The 22764-nt window shown below is 46.0% G+C and overlaps 1 protein-coding gene across 1 annotated transcript in view; it reads right to left on the minus strand.

The window, feature by feature from the left end:
* SERPINE3 (serpin family E member 3) overlaps positions 1 to 19377 on the minus strand; it is a 30353-nt gene extending 10976 nt beyond the window's left edge. Inside the window, exons 1-5 of the mRNA XM_065896294.1 lie at positions 19122 to 19377; positions 13910 to 14143; positions 11906 to 12109; positions 9776 to 9974; positions 2642 to 2742 (exon numbers count right to left, since the gene is read on the minus strand). Of these exons, the coding sequence (XP_065752366.1) occupies positions 2642 to 2742; positions 9776 to 9974; positions 11906 to 12109; positions 13910 to 14143; positions 19122 to 19377 (994 nt within the window). The remainder of the gene's footprint in view (positions 1 to 2641; positions 2743 to 9775; positions 9975 to 11905; positions 12110 to 13909; positions 14144 to 19121) is intronic.
* Positions 19378 to 22764: the final 3387 nt, after the last annotated feature.

Here is a 22764-nt window from a genome sequence, read left to right on the forward strand (position 1 = left end):
TATAGGAAGTGGGATTGCTCAAAAAGGGTATCTCTAGCTGATGTCTTTAGTGTAAGTGAAACTAGAATTATTCTTAAAAGCTTCATGTAGTGTCAAGTTTGTCTGGGGAGGAAAATTATACCCTGGTCTCAGTTGGGCCTTGAAATGATATCAAGCAAGTTCATCATGCAGCCAAAAAAGGATCTGATGCCATGAAAGGAGAGATGAGTGACTTTTAAACGGAGCAGGGGAACTTGAGTAAAATGATACTGGACTTTGGAACCAAATGGAAAGAAAAAGCCAAATGTTCCCTGTGGTTGTTTAGTTTCCATCAATAGCACAAAACTGTTTGCAACCCTTTGTTAATTGTAAGATGGGAGGCCAGCATTTTCTGATCATTTACTCTCTGACAAGCTCTCTAATGAAGCTTTGCTATATGATAAGGAATTTCATTCCCGCAAGTAAGATGTGAGGTGGGTGGTGGATACCCCATTCAGGCATGATACGACGATTTGTTAGTGAGATTCAGTGGCCATGTCTCCAGAATTAAGTCAACAGCTTACTTGGGCACAGAAGTGACTCGTCTTTTGATTATGTTTAAAGAACAGCATTGGAAAGCAATATTTTAGTTGGCAAACTCTATCTGTAAAAGGCCAGATATTAAATATTTTAGCCATTGCAGACCATGTGGCATCTGTTGCAACATCTCAATTCTGCCATTATAGCAGGAAAGCAACCACGGATGATTTGTAAATGAATGGGAGTGGCTGTGTTTCAATAAAACTTTATTTATAAAAAGAGGTGGTGGGCCATCATTTGGTGACCCCTGCATTAGAGGAACAAAACTTTATGGGAGAAGATTGTAAGGTGGATGTGTTTTATCTGTAGGAAACATGCATGCAAGCTTCCCACTTGGTGCATGGTAACTGCATGATAGTTATTTAACAAGCCAGATCCATGAGCCTATATTTCTGCTGATTGGAGCAAATATAAGTAGGCTTTAATTGCATTATAAAACAAGAGGTTAGGTATTTTAAAAGGTTCTTTTTAAAGCTAAGCTGCTTGTTAGATCTTATCAAAGAAGCTGTGGGCCTCAGAAGTCTTTACCAATAGGGGAACTGCACGATGTGGGTTGCGCTCAGTCCTGTTTGAGGACACGGAACTGACTGCATTTTAGGATGCACTTCTAAGACATAAAGTCAGAGAGGTTTGAGAACCAGGAAGGAGCAGTGAGTCACAGTGATTACTTGAATGTAGTGGTGTGGAAGAAAAGGTCAGAACAGCCCCAAAGTTTTGAACTAGGATGATCAAAACAGGAATGCCATAGCTGAGCTCCAGGGCCACAAAAAGATGCTGTGATTGGATTCTGCAGGTTATTAAAGACAGTGCACTCAAGTTCTTCATCCCTTGCTCCTTCCTTGCTTCTCATCGTTTTGCTCTAATCTTCCTCTTTTCCTGGCAGTGCTAGATTATGTCTGTGTCACCAGGCAAAATTTCTGGTAGAGTCATTCAACAAAGTCAACAGTATTTACTGGATATCCACTGTGTGCCAAGCATTGTTGGGGCACTGTACCCAAACTGGACTATCACCTTGCTTATCTCTTTGTTTCAGCAATGAGTTCAGAGCTGGTGGATTATAAACAATCTAGAATAGATCCTTCCTCCTGTGTTTTATTTGATGTGCCATGTAGTCTAACTGGTCACATCTAATGCCCAAGCTGAGACTTCTCTTGTGGACCAAACTCCCATGTTTTTCTGTGATTGCTTAAAGAAATCTGAGCAAGCCTTTAGAAAACTTATCTGTGCTATGAGGTTCTAGCATTCAAAACAGAGATTTCACAAGCTCATCAGGCAAGGAAAACATCAAGGCCAATGGCTATGCCTGCCCCAGTGTCATCTTCGTATAGATAATTTACCATCCAGAGCAGAAATGAACCTGAGCCTTTGGAGTTGGCAGTAGTTTAGCCAGTGGTCTCCTGAGAGGATTCTGGAAGATAAGGTTCTGGCATTCCACTCTCTTTTAACGTCAGATGTAAGTCTGTCAGACCATACGTGAATACAGATCCTATTGATTAGGAGTAGCTTGTCTACTACAAGCCAAGAAATTGAATATAGACTCTGGGAGGGAGGACATTTTAAGGCAAGGTTGTAGATGGATGAGTAATTTGAAGAAAGGAAGTTGGATGGATGAGGGTAAGTTCCGAGGTTAGCTCATTAGAAGAGGACAGAGAGGTACAGGAAGGGAGGGAGGGGAGGTAGAAACAGAGTGACCGTGAGGGCATCAGGACAGCAGGAGGTCAGAACGAAGGGCTCTGTTGCACCAATGTCTCTGGCATCTCCTAGTCATGCCAGGCAGAGGAGGGGAGTTGTACTGTGTCCTGTGGTCACTGACTTTACTCTGAAGATGGCATCTGAAAATGGTGCTTAGAGGTGGTCTCAAGAAACACTCCCTCCTCAACAAAGTCCAACCCAAATCTGTTATCTAAAGTAACAAATTCTTATGTAAAGCAAAGCACTTTTAAAATTCTTTTAAATGATGTTAACTCTAGCTGTTTACCTCTGAAGGCTCTGTAGATGAGAATCCCTTAATCAGTGCATGATTACTGATTAGAAACTGCCCCAAACACAATGCTAATAAGCTTGGAAGAAGAACTGGTGTTACCTGAAATTCCTTTCAAGTTAGCTTTGAGTGGGTCGAAGAGATCGGTAACTCCCCAGGAATATAAAATGTTTTTCAAGTTGAAATGATTTTGGATCCTAAACCTAAAAAACAAAAACAAACCATCAACTTTCACTTAAAATTCTCACTCAGTGGACTTCCATACACATCACGTGACAACCAAACCCCCTCACTTGAAAGTCAGGCTCATTTCCAGCTTCATCTGTCATTGCTCCTTCCCAGACCCCCGACCCCCTGACTAATCTGACCACACAGCACTCTCTCCCAACTCTGGACCTTTGCTTCTGCTGTTTTTTCCAGGTCTCCCTTGAGACCTTTCCTCTAAGCTCAGATCAGTTGTTACCCCTCCTCTTCCCCAGCTGTTTTGTAACGGTCAGTTCTTAAGGCCCCTTTAAACACTTTGTTTGTTCGACTCTTCAGATGTATAGAACATTCTGCTTCCTGTTACTGTTATTTATGATACTGTAAACTATTTGAGAAGAGAGCCTGGTCAGTTTTTAGTTCCTCATAATAATTAATGTTTAATGAGTACTTACTATGTGCTAGGCACTACAGCAAGTACTTTATGTGCATACTCTCATTTCATCTTCACGTAACTATGTTATTATTATCCTCATTTTACAGATGAGAAAACTGAGGCTTAAAGAGCTTAAGAAGCTTGCCCAAGAGGACGTCCTGAGTACGTGGTGGAGCTCAACTCAGATGCGGCTGAGCACAGAACCTGTGCTCTTGGCATCTACACTTCACTACCTCGCATCCCGGGTGGCTTCTCACACACAGTAGGTGCAGAAAAGAAGTTGTTGACTAACTGCCAATTGATAGAGTGTCTCATTTAATGTGTTTATCTTTGATACAACATATTTTCATGTTTGCTGTGTGCAAGCAACATGGTTTTCCTAGCAAGTCCCGAGAGCGGGAAGAATCAGCATGCCAACTTCCTCATGTTTCTTCAAGGGCAAGGCGTTTAAAACTTTAACGCTGAAGGAGCCTTTAAAACTACGGCTGACATTATTTTTCTTTGAGAATAAAAAAGTTCAAAATGGAATTTAGATGGTCGTTTCTATAAACCATGCGGAACTTGTAGGAGAATAAAAATACTGCACAATATCAAAGTTCTTCACTGCCATACAAGACAATGTAACCAATATTTTAAACAAAGGAATCAGATTTTCTCGTATATGTGAGTTTTGAATCTGTTCAATAGTTTCAAAAAAAGGCACAAGCTTTCTCTAAGTATGATGATATTTCTCAAAAAAATTTTGGATCACCTTTTCTGAAATTTTCTTCCTTAAACTGCATGCTTTCGAGAACTCTCAATGTTGAAACACAGTGGTTAAGAACATGAACTTGGGAATCCAGTGCCGGGGTCTGAAAGCTGGCTCAGCCTCTTACTACCTGAGGGACTCAGGGCAAGTTACTTTGCCTCTCTTTGCCTCAGTTTCCTTGCTTGTGAAACGAGCCTAATACTAGTGCTTAGTTCTTAGCTTTGTGAAGATTAAATAAAACAGTCCTTGTCAAGTCTTCAGAACAATGCCCAGTGCAGCTCATGCACTTTATTGCTACCACTGTGGTTTTATTGTTTTGCAGTGATATTGAGAAAGAGCTAAGGCACATTTGAAGCCAAGTATGGTGGTTATGGTAGGTGATAAAACTGAGTAATATCACTTTTAGTAACTAAAGACAACAGTAAAAGCGAGGTATGACTATGAAAGACGACAGTGATTTGTCTTTTGTATGGCTACGACGGCCAGTCCAGAAGAAATGCTACAAAAATATCCTGAGTTAAAAAAAAATACCCTTTACCAACACCAGACAAGGATATCACAAGAAAACGACAGACCAGTGTCCTTTATGAATATAGACGTAAAAATCCTCAACAGAATACTAGCAAGTTGAATCCAGCAACATATAAATCCCCCATGAGCAAGTGGGATTTATCCCAGAAATGCAAGGTGGGTTCAACATATGAAAATCAATCAAGGTAAAACACCATATTAATGAAATAATGGACAAGGGCCACGTGATCGTTTCAAGAGATGCAGAAAAAGCATTTGACAAAATCTAGAATTCTTTCATAAAATCAAAAACCACTCAACAAACTTGGGATAGAAGGGAACTTCTTCAGCCTCAAAATGGGCATTTATAAAACTCCCACAGCTAGCATCATCCTTGACGGTGAAAGACTGAATGCTTTCCCCCTAGATCAGGAACAAGATAAGGATGTTCACCACTTCTATTTAACATTGTACTGAAGGGTGTGCACGGCGCTTATGCAAGAAAAAGAAAGCAAATGCATCCAGAATCAGAAGAAAGAAGTAAAGGTATATCTATTCACAGATGACTTGGTCTTGTATATAGAAAATCCTAAGGAATACACACACACACACACACACACACACACACACACACACAGAAAAAACTATTAGAACTAATAGGTGAGTTCATCAAAGATACAAGATCAAGATACAAAAATCAACTGTGTTTCTTTATACTAGCAATGAACAATATGAAAATGAAATCCCATTTAAAATAGCATCAAAAAGGAATAAAATACTTAGAAATAAATTTAATGAAAGAAGTGCAAGACTTGTACACTGAAAACTACAAAACATTGTTGGAAAAAACTAAAGAAAATCTAAATAAAATGAAACACATCTTGTGTTCATGGGTTAAAACTCCTAATGTTGTTATAAAGAAATTATTCCCCAAATTAATCTATAGATTCAACAAAATCCTTACCAAATTCTATCTGTTTATTTGGCAGAAACTGATAAGCTGATCCTAAAATTCATATGGAAATGCATGGGACCCAGAATAGCCAAAACAATCTTAAAAAAGAAAAACAAAGTTGAAGGACTCACACTTGCTGATTTCTAAACATATTAAAAAGCTATAGTAATCAGTCAAGAGTGTGTGTGGTACTGGCAAAAGTATAGATATTTGTGCCTATGGAATAAAATTGAAAGTCTAGAAATAAACCTATACACTTATGGCCAATTGATTTTGACAAGGGTGCCAAGAAAATTCAATGGGAAGAAAGAATACGCTTTTCGATAAATGGCTCTGAAACAACTGGAAAGCCACATGCAAAGGATGATGTTGGACCTCTACTTCATCCCATACCCAAAATTAATTCAAAATGGATCAAAGACCTAAATATAAGAGTGAAAACTAGAAAACTCTTGGAGAAAACATAGACACAGATCTATGTGACCTTGGTTAAGCAATGGTGTTTCTTAGGTATGACACCAAAAAACCCCACAAGAAACAACAACAAAAATAGATTAAACTTTATCAAAATAAAAACATTTGTGCTTCAAAGGACACCATTATGAAAGTGAAAAGACAACAACCCACAAAATGGGAGGAAATATTTACAAATCATGTATCCAATAAGGAGCTAGTATCTAGAATATAGAAAGAACTATTGTAACTCAACAATAAAAAGACACATAACCAATTTAAAAATGAACGAAGAATTCAAACAGATATTTCTCCAAAAAAGATGTATAAATGGCCAACAAGCACATGAAAACATTGTTGACATTAGTAGTCTTTAGGGAAACATAAATGAAAGTCAGACTGAGAGACCACTTCACGTGCCATAATGGCTCTAATCAAAAAGACAGGGGATTCCCCCTACAGCTGTTGTCACACACAGTTGTGAGGTCACCCAGGCTGCAGTGACTTGCCCCCAGCCTGAGGAGGAGGCCAAAGCACAGAGGAGGGCATTGCTGAAGGGCAGAGGAGGTGAACGCATCCTGACTAATGTAACTAAGAATAACGACACAGTTCCTGAGTGCAAGCTTTATAACATCCCTACTCTTTAATCCACAATTTGGGAAGGCAGTCTTTGCCCTTTCCCTATCTCCCTTGCCTCCATAAAGAGGGGCCTTTAAAAAAATTATGGTAAAATATACATTATATAAAATTTACCATTTTAACAATGTTAAGTGTATAATTCAGTGGTGTTAAGTACATTCACACTGTTGTCCAATCACCACCAGTATCCACTCCAGAACTTTCTCATCATCGCAAACTGAAACTCTGTACCCATTAAACATTAAACATGAAGAGGGTCTTAGGGAAAAAAAGGACAATAGCAAGTGTTGACAGGAATATGGAGAAACTGGAACCCTCATACATTGCTAGTGGGAGTGTAAAATGGTGCAGCTACTTAGAAAACTGTCTAGTAGTTCCTCAAACTGTAAAGTATAGAGCTAACACATGACCCGGTAATTCCATTCCTAGGGTATATACCCCAAATAATTGAAAATACATAGCCACAAAAATGTGCACATGTAGCACATTTTAGCTACCACAAATGTTTGTGGTAGCCAAAAAACAGAAATAAGCCAAAAAGTGTCTTGGCACCTAAATGTCTATACGTGGATGAATGAGTAAATAAAATGTAGTATATCCACACAATGAAATATTACTTGGCCATAAAATAGAATGAAGTACTGGGGCTTCCCTGGTGGCGCAGTGGTTGAGAATCTGCCTGCCAATGCAGGGGACACGGGTTCGAGCCCTGGTCCGGGAAGATCCCACATGCCGCGGAACAACTAAGTCCGTGCACCACAGCTACTGAGCCTGTGCGTCTGGAGCCTGTGCTCCGCAACAAGAGAGGCCGCGACAGTGAGAGGCCCGCGCACCGCGATGAAGAGTGGCTCCCACTCGCCACAACTAGAGAAAGCCCTCACACAGAAAAGAAGACCCAACGCAGCCCAAAATAAATAAATAAATAAATTTATAAAAAAAAAAAAAAAAAAGAATGAAGTACTGACACAGGCTACAACAAGAATGAACCTTGAAGACATTATGCCAAGTGAAAAAAGCCAGACAGAAAAGGCCATGTATTGCAAAATTTCATTTACATGAAATGTCCAGAAAAGACAAATCCACAGAGAGAGAAAGTAGATTGCCTAGGGCTGGGGCGAGGGGGATGCCAGTGACTGCTAAGGGGTGTGGAGTCTCTTTCTGAGGTGATGACGATGTTCTGGAATTAGATAGTGGTGATGGTTGCGCAACTTTGCAAATATACTAAAAACCTCTGCATTGTACACTTTAATTGTAAATCCGTTTGGAAGAATGGGTTTTATGGTATGTGAATTCTCTCTCAATTTAAAAAGGAAGAAAGAAAACACCCTCAGAAAAGTGCAAAATGCACATGGTGATGATCAGCAGCTCCTTGAAGGAAGGGCAAGCTCATTTGGGATTTATGAGATCTGGTGGGTTTAAGAAAATGCACATATCATGTCTAACATAAGAAAAAAATGCTCATTGTTTGGCTTCCCACTTTGTTGACCTAAAAACTAAGTGTTTTACTCATTAAACAAATATATATTTGACATAATTAGCCTTTCTTGTGGGTTTTCTTGATTATTCTTTTGGTATGGTAATGTTCCTAGTGAAGACTGACAGCCCTTATATATTCCATTTTATTTCTTTATAAATAAAAGTTTACTTTGGAAGGTAGATATCATAATTCATCCAGAATCTACTGCTGCACTGCTTGGTGATGTTTAACCAGAAGGCTCACGTCGTTGCCATACAATTTTTGCCTGGCTACCCACAGAGTGCCCTAGTTTTGGCCCTTGCTAAGTAAAATATGCAGGCTGACTTTAGAGCAGGTCATACTAAGTGATGAATCAATGATTTGTGGAACTAGAGGAAAATTCTTGCCCAAAAGCTGACTTGCGTCTACCATGGTCCAAAGTTTCGTACCCAAATCTAGACCTATTAAAATAGTTTTTACTTCCTTCTTTATTCCCTAAAGGGCTTAAAGCTAGTTTTTTAAAACTTGTTTAGTTTTGCTTGTGAAATAGCCCTAATAGGGAAGGGGAGTTTTATTTCCCTAAAATCTTCTATCCTTCTCAGACAGCAGGTGGTCTTAGGGAGATTAATTTTTTTTTCTTTTTAATCTGGATGAGGTCAGGTGTGAAGCAATACTTGGGTTACTGTGACCTCTGCCTTCCTGTCCCTTCTCTGTCCTCCAAAGTTTTTTAGGATCATTCCTCAAGGGTTTGCAAGTTCTAAAGGCGGATTCAGCACCAGTGAAGAGTTCGCAATGGAGCTAGGCACCTCCCTGGGGCCTCTTCCTTATACCAGCTGCTCCAGGACAAGGCCAGCCATCTGCCTCATACGCTCAAAAAGACTGTAGCAAATTCCTGCACCTGGCTGCATTTTCTCTCCACTTTTAGCCTTGAACGCTCTTCCTCCTTTGCTGAGCTTCTCTCACACATAACAGAAAGATCAGGGCTGCTTCTGCTCCATGCCAGAGAGATCTGTTGAAATAGCCAGTCTTTGGACTTTGATTTGGGGTCTAAATATTTCGCTTGGAGAGATAGGCTTTGTCTTAGAGTTTAGTTCACCTTCTGCCCTCGCTATGCCGGATCCCGCTTTAGACCTTGGCCCTTCACTCACTGGGTCTCTGTGTGTTTTTGTTCCAGTGCCTGGACTTATTTTTAACTCCTCGAGGGACCACTGCCAAGGCCTCTGGCTCAGCGCTGCTGACAGCCTGGTCAGTGGAGGAGCCCAAGGCGGCCAGTGGGAAGGCACACGAAGAATCCACATGCTTCAAATGAACCCTCGGATACTTTTCTTGCTTGATGCTGGTGTACAAATTAATTACGCATTTACTCTGATTTCAAATGTACCGGAGAAGCTTATCATTTAAAGATGTTCGTTGAGGAATCCTTTGTAAAGTAATGAGGTTTGCAAATAGGTTTTGTTTTGCAGAAGCAAAATCCAGCACCATCATTTAACTTTTTCACCTCTTGGGGTTTTGTATTGGTACCCATTGGGTTTTCTTAAAGAAAGGCTCACCTTTATTTAGAAAGAATAAAACTTTCAGCACAAGGACCTAAAGTCTTGAATTCGTATGCTTTAATTTGCCTTCAGATCAGAATTATATCTGTATTTGCTCAACTGCATAAGCGATCTTGCCTCTTTGGTTTTGAAAATGATGTTTGTATACTCTTAGGATGTGATAAGATTTAGGGCACATTCCTCCAAGGTACCTGTACAGACCCTTGAGTCGGGCCACCTGGGTTCCAGGTCTGGCTGACTGAAGCAGGCTGCAGAGCCCCCCGTCACGACAACGCAGCTGCTCACCTGGGCAGGAGCACGTCCATCCTGGCTCTCTTCAGGCTGGAGGTCCAGATGTGGAGGATGCTGGCTGTGAGGTGAGGCTCAATGTGGCTCAGTGGCGTGTCTCTGTCTCTCGGCAGCAACAGGAGGAGACTGGCCACATTTCCCAGGTATGGCAGCTCGAGCACCCCTACCTGATGGCCCGCGGGGTCCTGGAACTGGCCTGGGGATTCAGCGGATGGGGGGTTAGTTCTGTCCCAGGAGTCCAGGGAACCTAACAGTGCCAGACCCTGGGAAGGGCCAGCTCACAGAAGTGGAAACAATGCATTTTATTAACAAACACGGTGTCCACCTCTGCCTCAGGGAGCAGTTTGAGGCCGAAGACTGTGGGTAGCTGTGGCCATCTTTTCTACTCCTAAGACCTAGAACATCTCTAAGATATTCTCATGGGGCTTGAACCCCAGGGCCGACAGTGGCTGGGCAGGGTGGGGAGGATGGCACACGGGAGAGCCTGTCTTAAAGGGGCAGCCAGTCCAATCCTGGCTTGTTGTTGCCATGTCAGGACCCAGGCTCTTTGTGCCAGATTTTCCTATCTTTCGACAAAAGCTCTAAACCCAGATGTCACGGGAAATTTCTCAATTTCGAAAGCACTGCACAGGCCTAACGAAACAGAAGTCCGGGCTGGATTTGACCTGATGTAATTTGTACCCTGTAGGTCTCAGGATGGACAGCTGGGAGCTTGTGGGCAATGGCACTGGCTGGCTGAGGACAAGTCCAGGCCATTGGGCAGAGCCTGATTTCAGAAGCTTGTGATGGGACGGTGGCAGCAGACCCAGATGGCCAGAGATCAGAAGACCCGGCGAGGGTTGCTGGTGAATGCAGACGCAGTGGCCAGACTCAGTGACAGGGCAAGATGGGCAAGTAACATGCAGCATCCAGCTGGGCTGGGGAGACCTGGCGGTCTGTGGCAGCCCCGGTCTCGGGTGGAGCTCCAGGCCTGATCCCTTCCCTGGGAGGATGGGGAGGTCTGGGCCTTAATGTCGAGGGACAGCTGAGTTGGCGGGTCACTAAGGCAAAATCTTAGGATCAGTGGGGAAAGACAGGGGCGTGGTTCATACTCCTTATTGTGTCTGTTCAATAAATATTTGCTCAGCCTCCATTATGTGCCAGCCACTGTACGCTGGGGAAAGCAAGAGCCTCTCAGAGCCTGCCTGCCAGCCACCGCCCAGCGGACGGATCAAGCCTGGGTCACAGCAGCGATGGGGAAATGTTAGGAGCAAGAACTACAATCGCTGTAAAGGTATATTTTACTTATTCAATAGACGTTCTTTCATTCCCGTCTTACTTGACCTCAATTAATAAGTACTGGTTGAATAAACTAATGAATAAATTCACTGAGAGCTCACAAGGGTCCTGTATGGAATCAAAGCAGGATGACGGCAAGTTTTCTAAACACCGAAGTTCCTAAAACACTGATTCAAGTCTCACTGGCTTAATTAGTGAATAACAACATAATTAGCCCCACAAGCCGGAGGGAGCTGAGCCTGCAGACCAGGGTTTGGCGGGGTGCAGGGGAGAGGAGGTGTGTAGGGGGCAGGGCAGTGGGGGATGGGCAGCGGGGTCCCTCCCTCCCTGGCCTCGTTGGGGCCCCACTGGAGCATCCACAGTACTCACTAGTCTGCTGGGATGGGGGGCAGCCTGGCGTACCTCCACTGCGAGGGGGATGAGTGACAGTGGGCAGGGTAGGCAGGCAGAGAACCCTGGTATTTCAGGCCAGTGGCACTTTCGGGTGGACATGCTCTCGAGAACCTTCTAGACTGGACTCTCAACCTTCCATCCTTTCTCAGCACTGAACACTGAGGCCGGTGTTCATTTTACGGGAGTGACTGCCAGGGGAAGGGATTTGCCCAGACGTTCTTGGTTTCACACTAAGTCCCCCCCTTTACTCAGCGCAGAAGGAAAGGCCAGGCATGAAATCTGGTTTCTCTTCCCCCTGTGCCCCCTCACTATCCTGATAGTCTCCGGCTCCCTGGTCTGTCCTTCCTCCGTGGGCCCCGCACAGCCGAGGGTATCGCAGTGATGCTCGGTTCCATCCTTTCAGGGCAGGCCTCCCCTCCTGCCCTCACGGCTCCCTCCCGGGCTCTCGTGGCTCACCGTAGTTGACCTCGGCCGTTTGGTACATCATGGGGACCTGGAGGACGACGTCCTGGGCGCAGGTGAAAGGCAGGAGCTGAGTGTCCGAGAAGGAGAATCGGTGCCGCCAGGCACTCTGGAAGGACACGGTGCTCACCAGCACCAGCTGTGCGGAGTCCACGCCGCCGCCGCCTTGCTCCCAGGTGGAGCCCCCGGGACGCTCACCTGCAAGCAGAGAGCGGAGCGCCGCTGTGATGCTGACGCTTGCGTGCACACCCGGCTGAGGCATCCCCGAAATTGGGTTTGTAGCTTGCTTTTTAGTACTTAGTTGTGGAACTGTAGTGTTTGTAACGAGCTGTGGTTGGAGACCATGCTTTAATTTTTTTCCGAACAGCTTGGGATGCCCTGGCTTGTTCCAGCTGTGTTCCGGCTGGGACCGTTTCCCAGGAAGCGCGAGGCCTGCGCTGCTCAGACAGCCCCCTGGGAGGGGCTGGGCGCTGTGATGGGAGACGCTGCACAGCGTCACCTCTACCCTCCACCCCCATGGCCCCAAGTGCTGCTGGGCCTCATGGCTGGCAGAGCCTTTGTTTACACAACAACGTCCAGGGCATGGGCTTGAAATTCCGGAGCGGGCTGGCCACTCGTCAAGCGGCCACGTTGCTCCAGCTCATTATTCATTTACTAAACACACACTTTGCGCTAGGCTCTGTTATCAGTGCTTAGCAAACGCTCCCCAACTCCCCCTGCCAGCTCTGTTGTTACTCCCAGTTTTAAAGATGGGGCACCACGACTCAGATAGGCTGTCCAAGGTCTCATACTTGTGAGCTACAAAGTCACCATCCGCCCAGTTACCCAAGACAGAGACCTTGGATTTGAACCCAAGCAGCCTGGCCCCGGTCTCGGGGCACCAACTACCCGTCTTTCTTGGAGGACCATCCGTTCCCCGGCGCCGCACCGACCCCTACCCACGGGGTTCACAGCAGCAAACCGTGGCCTTGCGTCTCCCGGAAGCACAACAGCTGCAACAGGGAGTTAAACGTTTTTAAGTAAATTGAAAGACATTGTGAAACGTTGGAGAAAACTGAAAGAGAGGAAACCTCCTCATCAATAAAGATCTTAACGTCTGCATTTTAACTCTGCACTCCTGCCGGCAAACATATTGTTCTCAATTCGTAAAGTACGTATTCCCTGTTCTGTCTTTTAAGCACTGGGTCTTCAACGTTCTCCCTATTTCTGTGTAACCTTTGTAATCATCAAGGATGCTGGAGCCAGACTGCCTGGGTTAGAATCCTGGCTCTGCGGGTGCAGGGCAGGAGGCACAATTCTCTGTGCCTCAGTTTCTCCGTTTGTGAAATGGGGCCAATAATACCACTTAGATCTTAGGATTACTGTGAGGGGGAACTGAGCTAATAGGCACGGAGCACTTAGAAGGGTGCTAGATAAATAAACTGAACACTCAGTAGATGGTAATGATGTTCATCATCTTTGATGGTAATTACAGCTGCATGATATGTAGGTGCTATAATTCATTGAATCATCCCTAATTGCTGGACAGGTAGGTTATTTATCAGTCTTTTTCTTTGATAATACTGGGCTAAACGTCTTATTACATACAAGTATTTCCTTAAGCTAAATTCCCAAGATACCACTTTTTGGGCTCCTACTGCCTCTTGCTCTGAAGGGAGTTAGCTGTCGATGAGAACAGAGCTCAGTGGGAACACACCTGGGGGGCACTGCATGGAACAAAGCCTGCAGGGCTCGGCTGGGGGTGGGAGGCTCTGAAGAGCGCCCTTCTGGGTGTGCCTGCGTGTGTGCCTGTGTCTCTGGGGGTGGGGGAGGGGCAGAATGGGACCAAAAGTGAGCCTTGCTTCACTCAAGGGTGGGGTCTTCCAACAGGAGAAGGTTCTGCTGCAATTGAGGGCGGCCTGAGTGCCCGTCGCCTGGCTTCTGATGAGTAACGGGGGGAGGACCTGTCTCTTCAGCCCTCCACCTTTAGCCTCATCAAGGTGGACGATTTTCCTTTACCTGTGGTCTGCCTGGGGGCCCATCCGTTGGCCAGGATGGTGGTGCCATTGGGCTCCCTGAGGTTGGCTGCCTCCAGGCTGCTGTTGGCCCACCGGGAGACCTGCTCCACGAAGCAGGGGGCGAGTGGCATCCCCGTTTGCACGTAGAGGGTGCAGGTCAGCTCCAGCTCGGCGCCAGGGCTGGCGCTGGGTAGCGCGGCATAAACAGCTCGAAGCCACTCTCTGACCCTTGGGTCTGCAAAAAAGATGTTGGGATCGATCAAAATGGTGAATGTAAGAGAGGAGTTAGCCCCAGCTCTGTTTGCACGTTGCATGGGAATGGGACCCCAGAGGCTCCACTCTCATTTCCCACGGTTCATCCACCATAGACAGTCAAATGGGTAAAGTCATAGCTAAGTTGCTCAGGAATTAGCCTGGATCTACAGATTAAAAGTTGAGGGGGAAGAGGGCTTCCCTGTTGGTGCAGTGGTTGAGAGTCCGCCTGCCGATGCAGGGGACACGGGTTCGTACCCCGGTCCGGGAAGATCCCACATGCCGTGAAGCGTCTGGGCCCGTGAGCCATGGCCGCTGAGCCTGCGCGTCCGGAGCCTGTGCTCCGCAACGGGAGAGGCCACAGCAGTGAGAGGCCCGCATACCACAAAAATAAATAAATAAAAAAGTTGAGGGGGAGGAAACTAGATTTGAAAGAAATCAGCCTGGGATTAAGTCAAATAGAAAAACACTACCAACCTCTCAGAGACTATGCTTCCTAAACACCTTGAGTCAGAAATGTAGCCCAGTGCTACATTCCCTCATCCCCCTGAGCCCCAGCAGACAGCCCGTTATTATTCATGTCCGCGAGAACCTGCAAGAATGTTGAGGAAATAATAGGCATTTGAGAGAGTCGATGGTTTCCACCTTCTTGGCGGCAGCTGGGCTTCTGGTTATTCACGGCTTACACAGCAGATTGCTTCCTTCTCTCCATAGTCAATAGTAGATTTCTTTCTCGTACTGTTGTTCACGACTGCGGGTCTCTCCCGCCAGCCCTGGGCATCTGGAGCTGGAGCTAGGCTTCTCACCTGCTGCCGAGTCACGACACAGTTGAGTATCCTCCCGAGACGTGCAGGCTGGGCTTTTCCAGCAGTCAGGACCCCTTCCCAGGCAGGCTGCCTCTGGAACATGGCCCTTCCCTTGTCCTCCTGGCCTCCCCTTCGTCTTAGGCATGGCCCAGTGGCTGCCCACAAATCTCCCCCGTGACACCCAGGCTTTGCACCCTATTCCTGCCCGACCCTGCCCCTACTGGCTCTCCCAGGGCGCCAGGGATCTGTCTTGGCTTGGGGGTCCGTCCACACCATGTCCCATCCTTCATGTCACAGAGGCCAGGCCAAGAGGCAGCAGCAGACCCCCTACCCCTGACGTGCCAGCCAGAGTCCTTCTGGGGACACAGAATATATGCCGACCAGCGTCCCCAGCCACCAGGCTGCAGAACGGGGTTGTGGGCAGATTCTACTCCACAGAACTTTCACTACCAAAGCTGCTTCTTAGAGTCGACAACTGTGCTGCTCCTCAAGTGCTTGCTTTTTCTTTTAATGAGAAAAGCCATGAATGAAAAAAAATTCCCGTCAGATTTTCCTCTACTGAGGAAGGTCATAAGTACTTATGGAATCATGTCCCTGTAGAATGTAGACTGTCTGCAGGGGAGAACGGAGACATTTCTGTGGTCCTCAGTGTCACGTGACCTTAGGGGATGGTCACAGAGCTCTCTGTCCTCTCACCCTCTCTGGCCCAGAGGACCAGCTGTCTTTCTAGCCAGGCACTTCCAATTAGCAGAGTCAAGAGGCTTGAGAAATCTTGTCTCCACCTGAGCCTGCTCTGTCCCTACCATTAGCACATTGGAAGTGCTTTTCTAGATGCTGCCGGAATGAACAGACAGCGTCAGAATAAAAGATACTGAAGGTTGACGGTGTTCACACTCTGTTAAACGCTCTACATGCATGATCATGGTTAACCCTTTCCACAACCCTGTGAATTAAGTGCAATTATGATCCCATGTATAGATGAGGGAGCCGGGGCTCAGGCAAATTAATAAACTTGCTCAGTGTAACCCGGCGTCACCCCCCCGCTCCCACCCTCTGGTGAAGGACAGGTGGGCTGGGAACAGTCTGCTCCTCTGCTCGGGAGAGCCTCACGAAGCCTCCTGTTTTGCTGCGTTTCCTAGGCCTTCTCTGTAATGCGGCAAAAGGGACTGACGTGAGTGGTGACAGACGGCTCCCCCCTCCGCCCCAGCCCTTGAAACTGCTGCCTCAATTCCTGTCTCCTCCGCCTCCCCTCCTACAAAGCTGTCCTTCCTGCTGGAGGGGCTGGGTGGCTCTAACAGAACGGTGAGCGAGAAGGAGGGAAACCAGGGGGCTGCAGTAGATCAGGAATGTAGCGGGGAGGGTGGAGGGTCTGAAGGGAGGGTCCCTGGGATGGCGCAGAGTGGCAGGAAAGTGCTGGAAGAAATGGTATTTTCCTGAGTCCCGCTGCAGACCAGCCTTTTAACTCATTTGAGACACCAGCTCGGAAAGAGCCTTCCTTCTCAATACATTAGCTGAACTGAACGTCTTGAATGTGACGCTGAATCCAGGGGCGGGGGGAGGGGTTCTGGATTGTAAGATTAATGTATATAAAATTCTCATTTGGCAATTTGTGATGCTGATTAAAGAGGGTTAAGTTTCGGATGATGTGCAAAGGGTTTGGTTGAGCTGAGAGAGTGATGAAGATGAGTCTGGTGAAAAATCAAGAAGGTAAGGTGCTTAGATATGTTTCTGCAGCTGCTCAGTGGTTGACAGTGGGGCTAAAGAGTTGAGGAAAGAACGTAGGACTGGAGTCAGAAAATCTGGAACTGGAATCCACTTGCCTGTGGGGTGAGCTGAGTCTTACCAAATCATTAACCACTTGTCTCATTTGTAAAATGGGGACTTTAGGAGGCCTAGCGATTGCATATGGCTTCTCTAAGGACCAAATGACATAATGACTGTAAAAGTGAGTCCATGTGCATCATCAGACAAGATTCTTTCCCAGGGGCCAGGCTACCTCCGTCTCTGAGGCCTCTGTTCCCAGCATCATTCTTGTGATGAATAGAAAGCTGTAAAGCGTTCTTTATTAATTTACCTGGAAAAGCAATGGGAATTCCTCGAACTTGGACCATTGGGAAATCGTGTGTCTCATGCGGCGAAAACAAAGGTATTTTGGGGGGATATCACTGGTGCCTGTTCTGAAACTCGTGCTGTGCTTTAGCACCAGCAGGTGGGGATCCTGGCAAAGCTGCTGGTGGTCACCTATTGGCTGGATGTCAGTGAGAAGACAGGGCCCATGGGTCCCACTGTGAACTTGGATGGATCTCTGTTGGTCAGACGGGAACAGTGCCCCAAGCCCGGACTGCACCCACTTGTAAGAGAAAGGCTGGGCCAGGGCAGGGGTGGTGGGCAGTGGCAGGTTGTTTTTAAGTCAGCACGCAGCTGATTCTCTGAGCAATTTTGTGGCAAACAGAAATCCAGGGGTATTCTATTAACTAGAGCTCTGTAAGCAGCGCATTCCTGTTTGTAATAATTAACCATGGCTCCATAAGATAATGAAGCCATTTGTGAGTAAGAAAAAAAAAGGTGGGATTATGTTCCACAGAGTCTGACCATTAAGCAATTCTGGAAGTTTGGTAATTCTTGAATGGGCTCTATGGAAACCCTGTTAATCATCATATTTGGTTAACCAGGTACCATGGTTGTCCCTGTAAACAAAGAATTGACTGTCATCCGTTCTCTTTCTCTGCAGGGTAACTGCGCTTGCATTTCTCACTTTCCCCGTAACCCTGACTTCTGGGAGAATCTGCTTCAAGGCTGAAATGCCCGCCCCTCTTTCATATTCCTATTTATTCTTCATAACCTAACTCAGGTGTCATGTTTTCTGGGGAGGCTTCCTGATCTTCCAGTGGAATACATCATTCCCTCCCCTGTACTAACTTATTTCAAATGAGTACACTCACTGCCTTGTGTTAGAATGTGTTTCTATGCGCGTCGTTCCTATGAGACTGAGCTTTTGTGTTCAGCGGTTTCCTTACATACCTGGCTGCTAAATTCCTGGCGTAACACCAGCCCACGCGGCAGGAGCTCAGAAGTACTTGATGGATTGTGTTGCACTGAATCTAATGTGGCTATGCAAGAGTGACTCCATGGATACGTGCATTTCCGTGATACACTTGCCGAAGAAAATTCAGCTTGATAATTTATGTTTGTCTTCACTTATTCCCAGAGAGAAAACACATTTGTCTGTTGGCCAGCAGGCCCACAAGAATTGTTTTGGCAGAGGACAGGGTACGGATGGAGGGGGACAGGACGCACAGCTGGTGCCTTGTGGCCTGATGTTTGGAGGGCTCACCTTTACTTGCCAACTCAAGATTCCAACTCAAAGGAAGCTCTTGCCATGACTGTCCTGGTATTAGTTCCTGCGCTTTCTAAAAAGTATTAATTTATACAATTGTAGCTCCCATCCTTTTTTACTGGCATCTTATTCCAAGAGAAGAAAAAGCTGTGTGCACGAGTGTCTGTGTTTGTATGGAGTTGGGAGGTTGGGACCAAGGCCAGGCTTTGCCAGGCCCTGAGTGTGGGCCAGGTGTGGCTGACCTGGCATTCATGAGGCTCTTGCCGCCACTGACAGAGCTGTTCTGAAGCCCATAATCATAGAATTATGTTGGTAGGTATGGCCCTGCCTTGAAGTCACAGATTTATGAAAGCAGGTTGGTCAACAGTGCGAGCTCTGAAGCCAGACAGCCTGGGTTTGAGTCCCAACTCTGCTGCTTCCAGGCTGTGTGACCTTGGGCAAGTTGCTTGTACTCTCTGTGCCTAACTGGGCTCCTCTCTAAAATAGGTTTGATGAGATAATTACCTACCTCAATAGGGTTGTTGGGACAATGAATTAGATTATATTTGTAAAGTGCTTCAAGCACATCCTGACACCTAGTAAGCACTATGAAAGGGCTTGTGAAATGCAACTGAGAAATTGCCACCAAACCTAGAGTAGAGGGAACCTTAAACATCATCTGGAGTCACGATGCAGAGTTTGAGTGCCTTCTGCTGCGCACTTGCCCGTGGGCAACCTTCTCTGCCTGCCCCCTGGGGGCAGCCTGAACGGGAGGAGGGTAAGTGTGAGCGGGGCAGTGGGCGTGGGCAGCAGAGTACGGGGAGCAGCGGCCCGCTTACCGTGGACGGTGTACCCCAGGGCCTGGACCAGCTGCCTCCGGGTGTTCCCCTGGGCTCCGAACTGCAGGAGCTCCAGAGGGATGAACGCGCCGGCGGGGGAGAGGACCAGGTTGGTTCGGTTGCCGTCCGTGGCCACGATCCGGTAGAGGCGAAGCGCGAGCTCCGTCCTCAGCAGCGTCAGGTCCTCAGGGAGGTCGCTGGCTCCTCCAGGGGGGCAGGCATGAAGGAGGAAGAGAGCGAGCAGGACAGACCTCATGGTTCCTGCGGTGGAGGGAAGATATGCAAGTGAGGCAAGAGCCGGTCCATCCTGCAGAGAAGCAGGCATCGGGCGCTGGGACAGGCCGAGGGTGCTGATCGCTCAGCTGGCTTGTTACCCGCCCCTGTCCGCTCGCACCGGATGCTTCAGTGTATCCTGTTGTGTCCGCATTAGAAATACTGAGAAACCAAACTGTGAGTCGGAAGGCCTGGATTTTAGGCCTGCTCTGTCACTTACCACATGTGTGACCTTGGGTAAAGCTCAGGTCAGACCAGAAGCAAACCATTATGTTGGAAAATTAATGTAAGAAGTACATCCTACTCAGTTTTCTTGGTACTTAGCTAGCTTATAGGTGGGCCGTGTCTATCATTAATAATAATAGTAACAACAAAAATATACTAAGTTAAGAAGGATTTAGTATATTTTCTCAGTTAATCATTGCAACAGTCTTACAAGATAGCTGTTATTATATTGTAAATATAGAGATGATGAGGTTTAGAGAGCTCAGTGGCTCATTTAAGAAAACATGAGGATAGAAAAGGCCCACGACTCCAGTCCTGGTCTCCTATGGGTGGTACATGAAATATTGGGAATATAAATGCACATTAAAATATCGAGCCATGAGCTAATTGTACCTAGGATATCAGAATTCTTGTGATGTGAATTATTCTCATAAAAAAGAACACTTTCACAGAGAGTAGAATGATACAAATATAACTCCTACTACAGAAATATACCCCTTCGAGGAAGAGAGTGCATTAGTTGGAAATTAATGCAAAGGAAAGAAAGTAAAGCAAAAAGTGTTTTCAGTGACTGTGCTACACAGACAGCCTGCAGCAATTTCTGCTAAGTTGTCCGACTTTGGTGTCAGACAGGATTGGTGTGAGGGAGGCCCAGTCCAAAGTCACCTGAGGATGAGAAATTTGCATGTAAAGCCACTGGACTCAAAGGTGTTTATTTCAGATAAAGGCCCCACATGGAAGAGTATCCTCTTTTTCTCAACTCTTCCATCCTATAGGCGAGCACAAAGGCAGTCCCTGGATGACTTGGCATCTCAAGGGGAGGGACGTGCATGGACATGGGGGTCTTTCTGTGTGTGTGTTTGGAGGTGGAGGGTCCCAGCCCAAGGTCATTGTGAAATGACCAGTTCCCAGGACTCCTGAAGCTCCTATCACCTCCTGAAGGGACAGAGCAACCAGACCTTCATGCCCATGGGCTCCCCATGACCACATCCCAGCCGCGGTTCACTGCAGATGAGCTGTTTACTCACGGACTCTTGTATGGGACTGTCAGAGTTTCCTTGCTTGTTTCTGTTCTCGTGGGTCTCCAGCGTTAACGTGCTCCCCTTTTAAAAAAGTGGAGCAGAATCTGCTTTGAATCACAAGACAGCATAGGGAGGAAGCTGGTAATTGCCGTCTCTGTCGGCGATGTCTCTACCACTCGGTCCAAATTCCTGGAGCCTGAGGTCCTGCAGAGAGCCAGGGGAAGGAGCACAGCCCGGCCAGCCAAGCCCAGATCGGAAACAGAGCGGGCCCTGGGGAGGGAGCCAGCCATACCCGTCAAGCCTTCTTAGGCTTGTGACCTGGTTGTACCAGCAAGGAACCCCTCATCTAGCCCTTTGTCACTTTGAGGAATTTCACTGATAACTCTGCCATTAGGGCTTTTGCTGGGTACCAGGTACCTAATGCTTCTCCCCTCCTCCTGTGAAGAAAACAATAAATCAGTCATTGGGCATGACTTGAAACTTTTAGCAAATGGCATTCTGCAAAAAAGAAAGAAAGAAAAAAAAACCAATGCAAGATATAGCACAGTCAGTTTGGAACAGGGTGACTTGCCTTATTTATTATTAATAAAAGTGAATGCACTTATTTATATGTAATATAATAAATATTATAAGTACTATTAACAATCTTGTTCTTTTCAGATACAACAGTTAATAAATCTGATGACTCAGTTTGAGAAAGAGACCATGTTGTCAATACACAAATGCACATTTGGGGAAAGAATAAGCAGATTCTATCCAAAGTCTGTCCTTGTGACCTATTCAGAATCTCATACATTTCAATTAAGGTCTTAGACGTTGTGTTAAGTACAAAATACATGGTAGGTTATATGTTGTTAATGACTAAAGAAAAGAAGAAGATTTGGAAGATTTAGTAATTTTCTCTCAGGCACCTGTTAGAGTTAATATTTGAAAAAGAATGGGGCTGTTTTTTATCTGACGACTACTCACACCCTTGTAATCAGTGGGTAATTCACTTTAAAGTAAACTGTTGACACTCAAGCCCGGAATCGTTTATATGTCTTAGGATAGTTACACCTCTAGAACTGTTTCACATGAAATTTCCCCAAATCTTTCATGTAGATATAGTGCATTCTTGCATGCTTTGAACTCTAAGTTGTAGTACGATGGGGGAATAAATATGTATAACTTATTCTACAGCATCTAGAGCTGGCATCCCATCCATCCATCCATCCATCCACCCATCCAATAGCTCTTACCTGCCTACTAGGTTCCAAGGCACTGTGCCAGGTCTGGTGGATGTAGCAGTGAACCAGCAACCTGGGCTCAGCTCTCAGGGGACCTACAGTCTTTTCCGTGAGTGCAGACTTTTGATGTTGATGCTGACGGTTTTAAGAAAAAGAACCAACCATGAGGAGGACCGTGGTAACTTGCAAGGGCTGTCTCCCAATGCTGTGAGTTCCCCGTGGTTGCAATTATTTGAGCAGAAGCTGATTCACTCTTTGCCAGTGGTGGAGTTGGGGAGATGCTTATGAAAAGGTTTCCCAAATTCAAAAAAGTCTAGCTGTGTGACTTCTGCTAGCATTCCTTCCTACCTGACACTAAGAATGTATCATTCTAAATTGCTTTTACATTCTCAAGAAAAAAATACCAGGGAAGTTAACATACAAAAAATATTTCCTGTGTAGGTTAAACATTTCAAAGTGTGAATGAAATGAAAGATGGGCAGCAATTTTTCGTGTGTGTGCTCAGCTGTGAACCTGGGTAAGTCTCTTTGTTCTCTGACCATTTAAGCAGCGGTTATCATGCTTGTTTCTGCCTTGCTGGGATATTGGTTACACTGCTCAGGGAGCCTCCATTCCTGAAGGTATTTATCATAATTATAACAACAAAGCTAGTGAACATTATTGAGCGCTTAGTGTGTTCCAAATACTCTGTTATAGCCTTTCAATTCATAATTGCAATGAATCCTCACAACAGTCCTATGCGGAATGTATTATTATCGCCATTTTGGAGAGGATGAAACAGGTTCAGAGAGCTCAAGGTACTTGCCCAAGTTCCCACAGTTAGTTAGAGGCCAAGCTGGGTTTGAACGTAGGGCCGCCTTGATGCCAAGGCTCATGTTCTTTGCCACAGTTCTGGTG

Source organism: Phocoena phocoena, chromosome 18, assembly GCF_963924675.1.
Source record: "Phocoena phocoena chromosome 18, mPhoPho1.1, whole genome shotgun sequence".
In the NCBI taxonomy this organism is placed as follows: domain Eukaryota; kingdom Metazoa; phylum Chordata; class Mammalia; order Artiodactyla; family Phocoenidae; genus Phocoena; species Phocoena phocoena.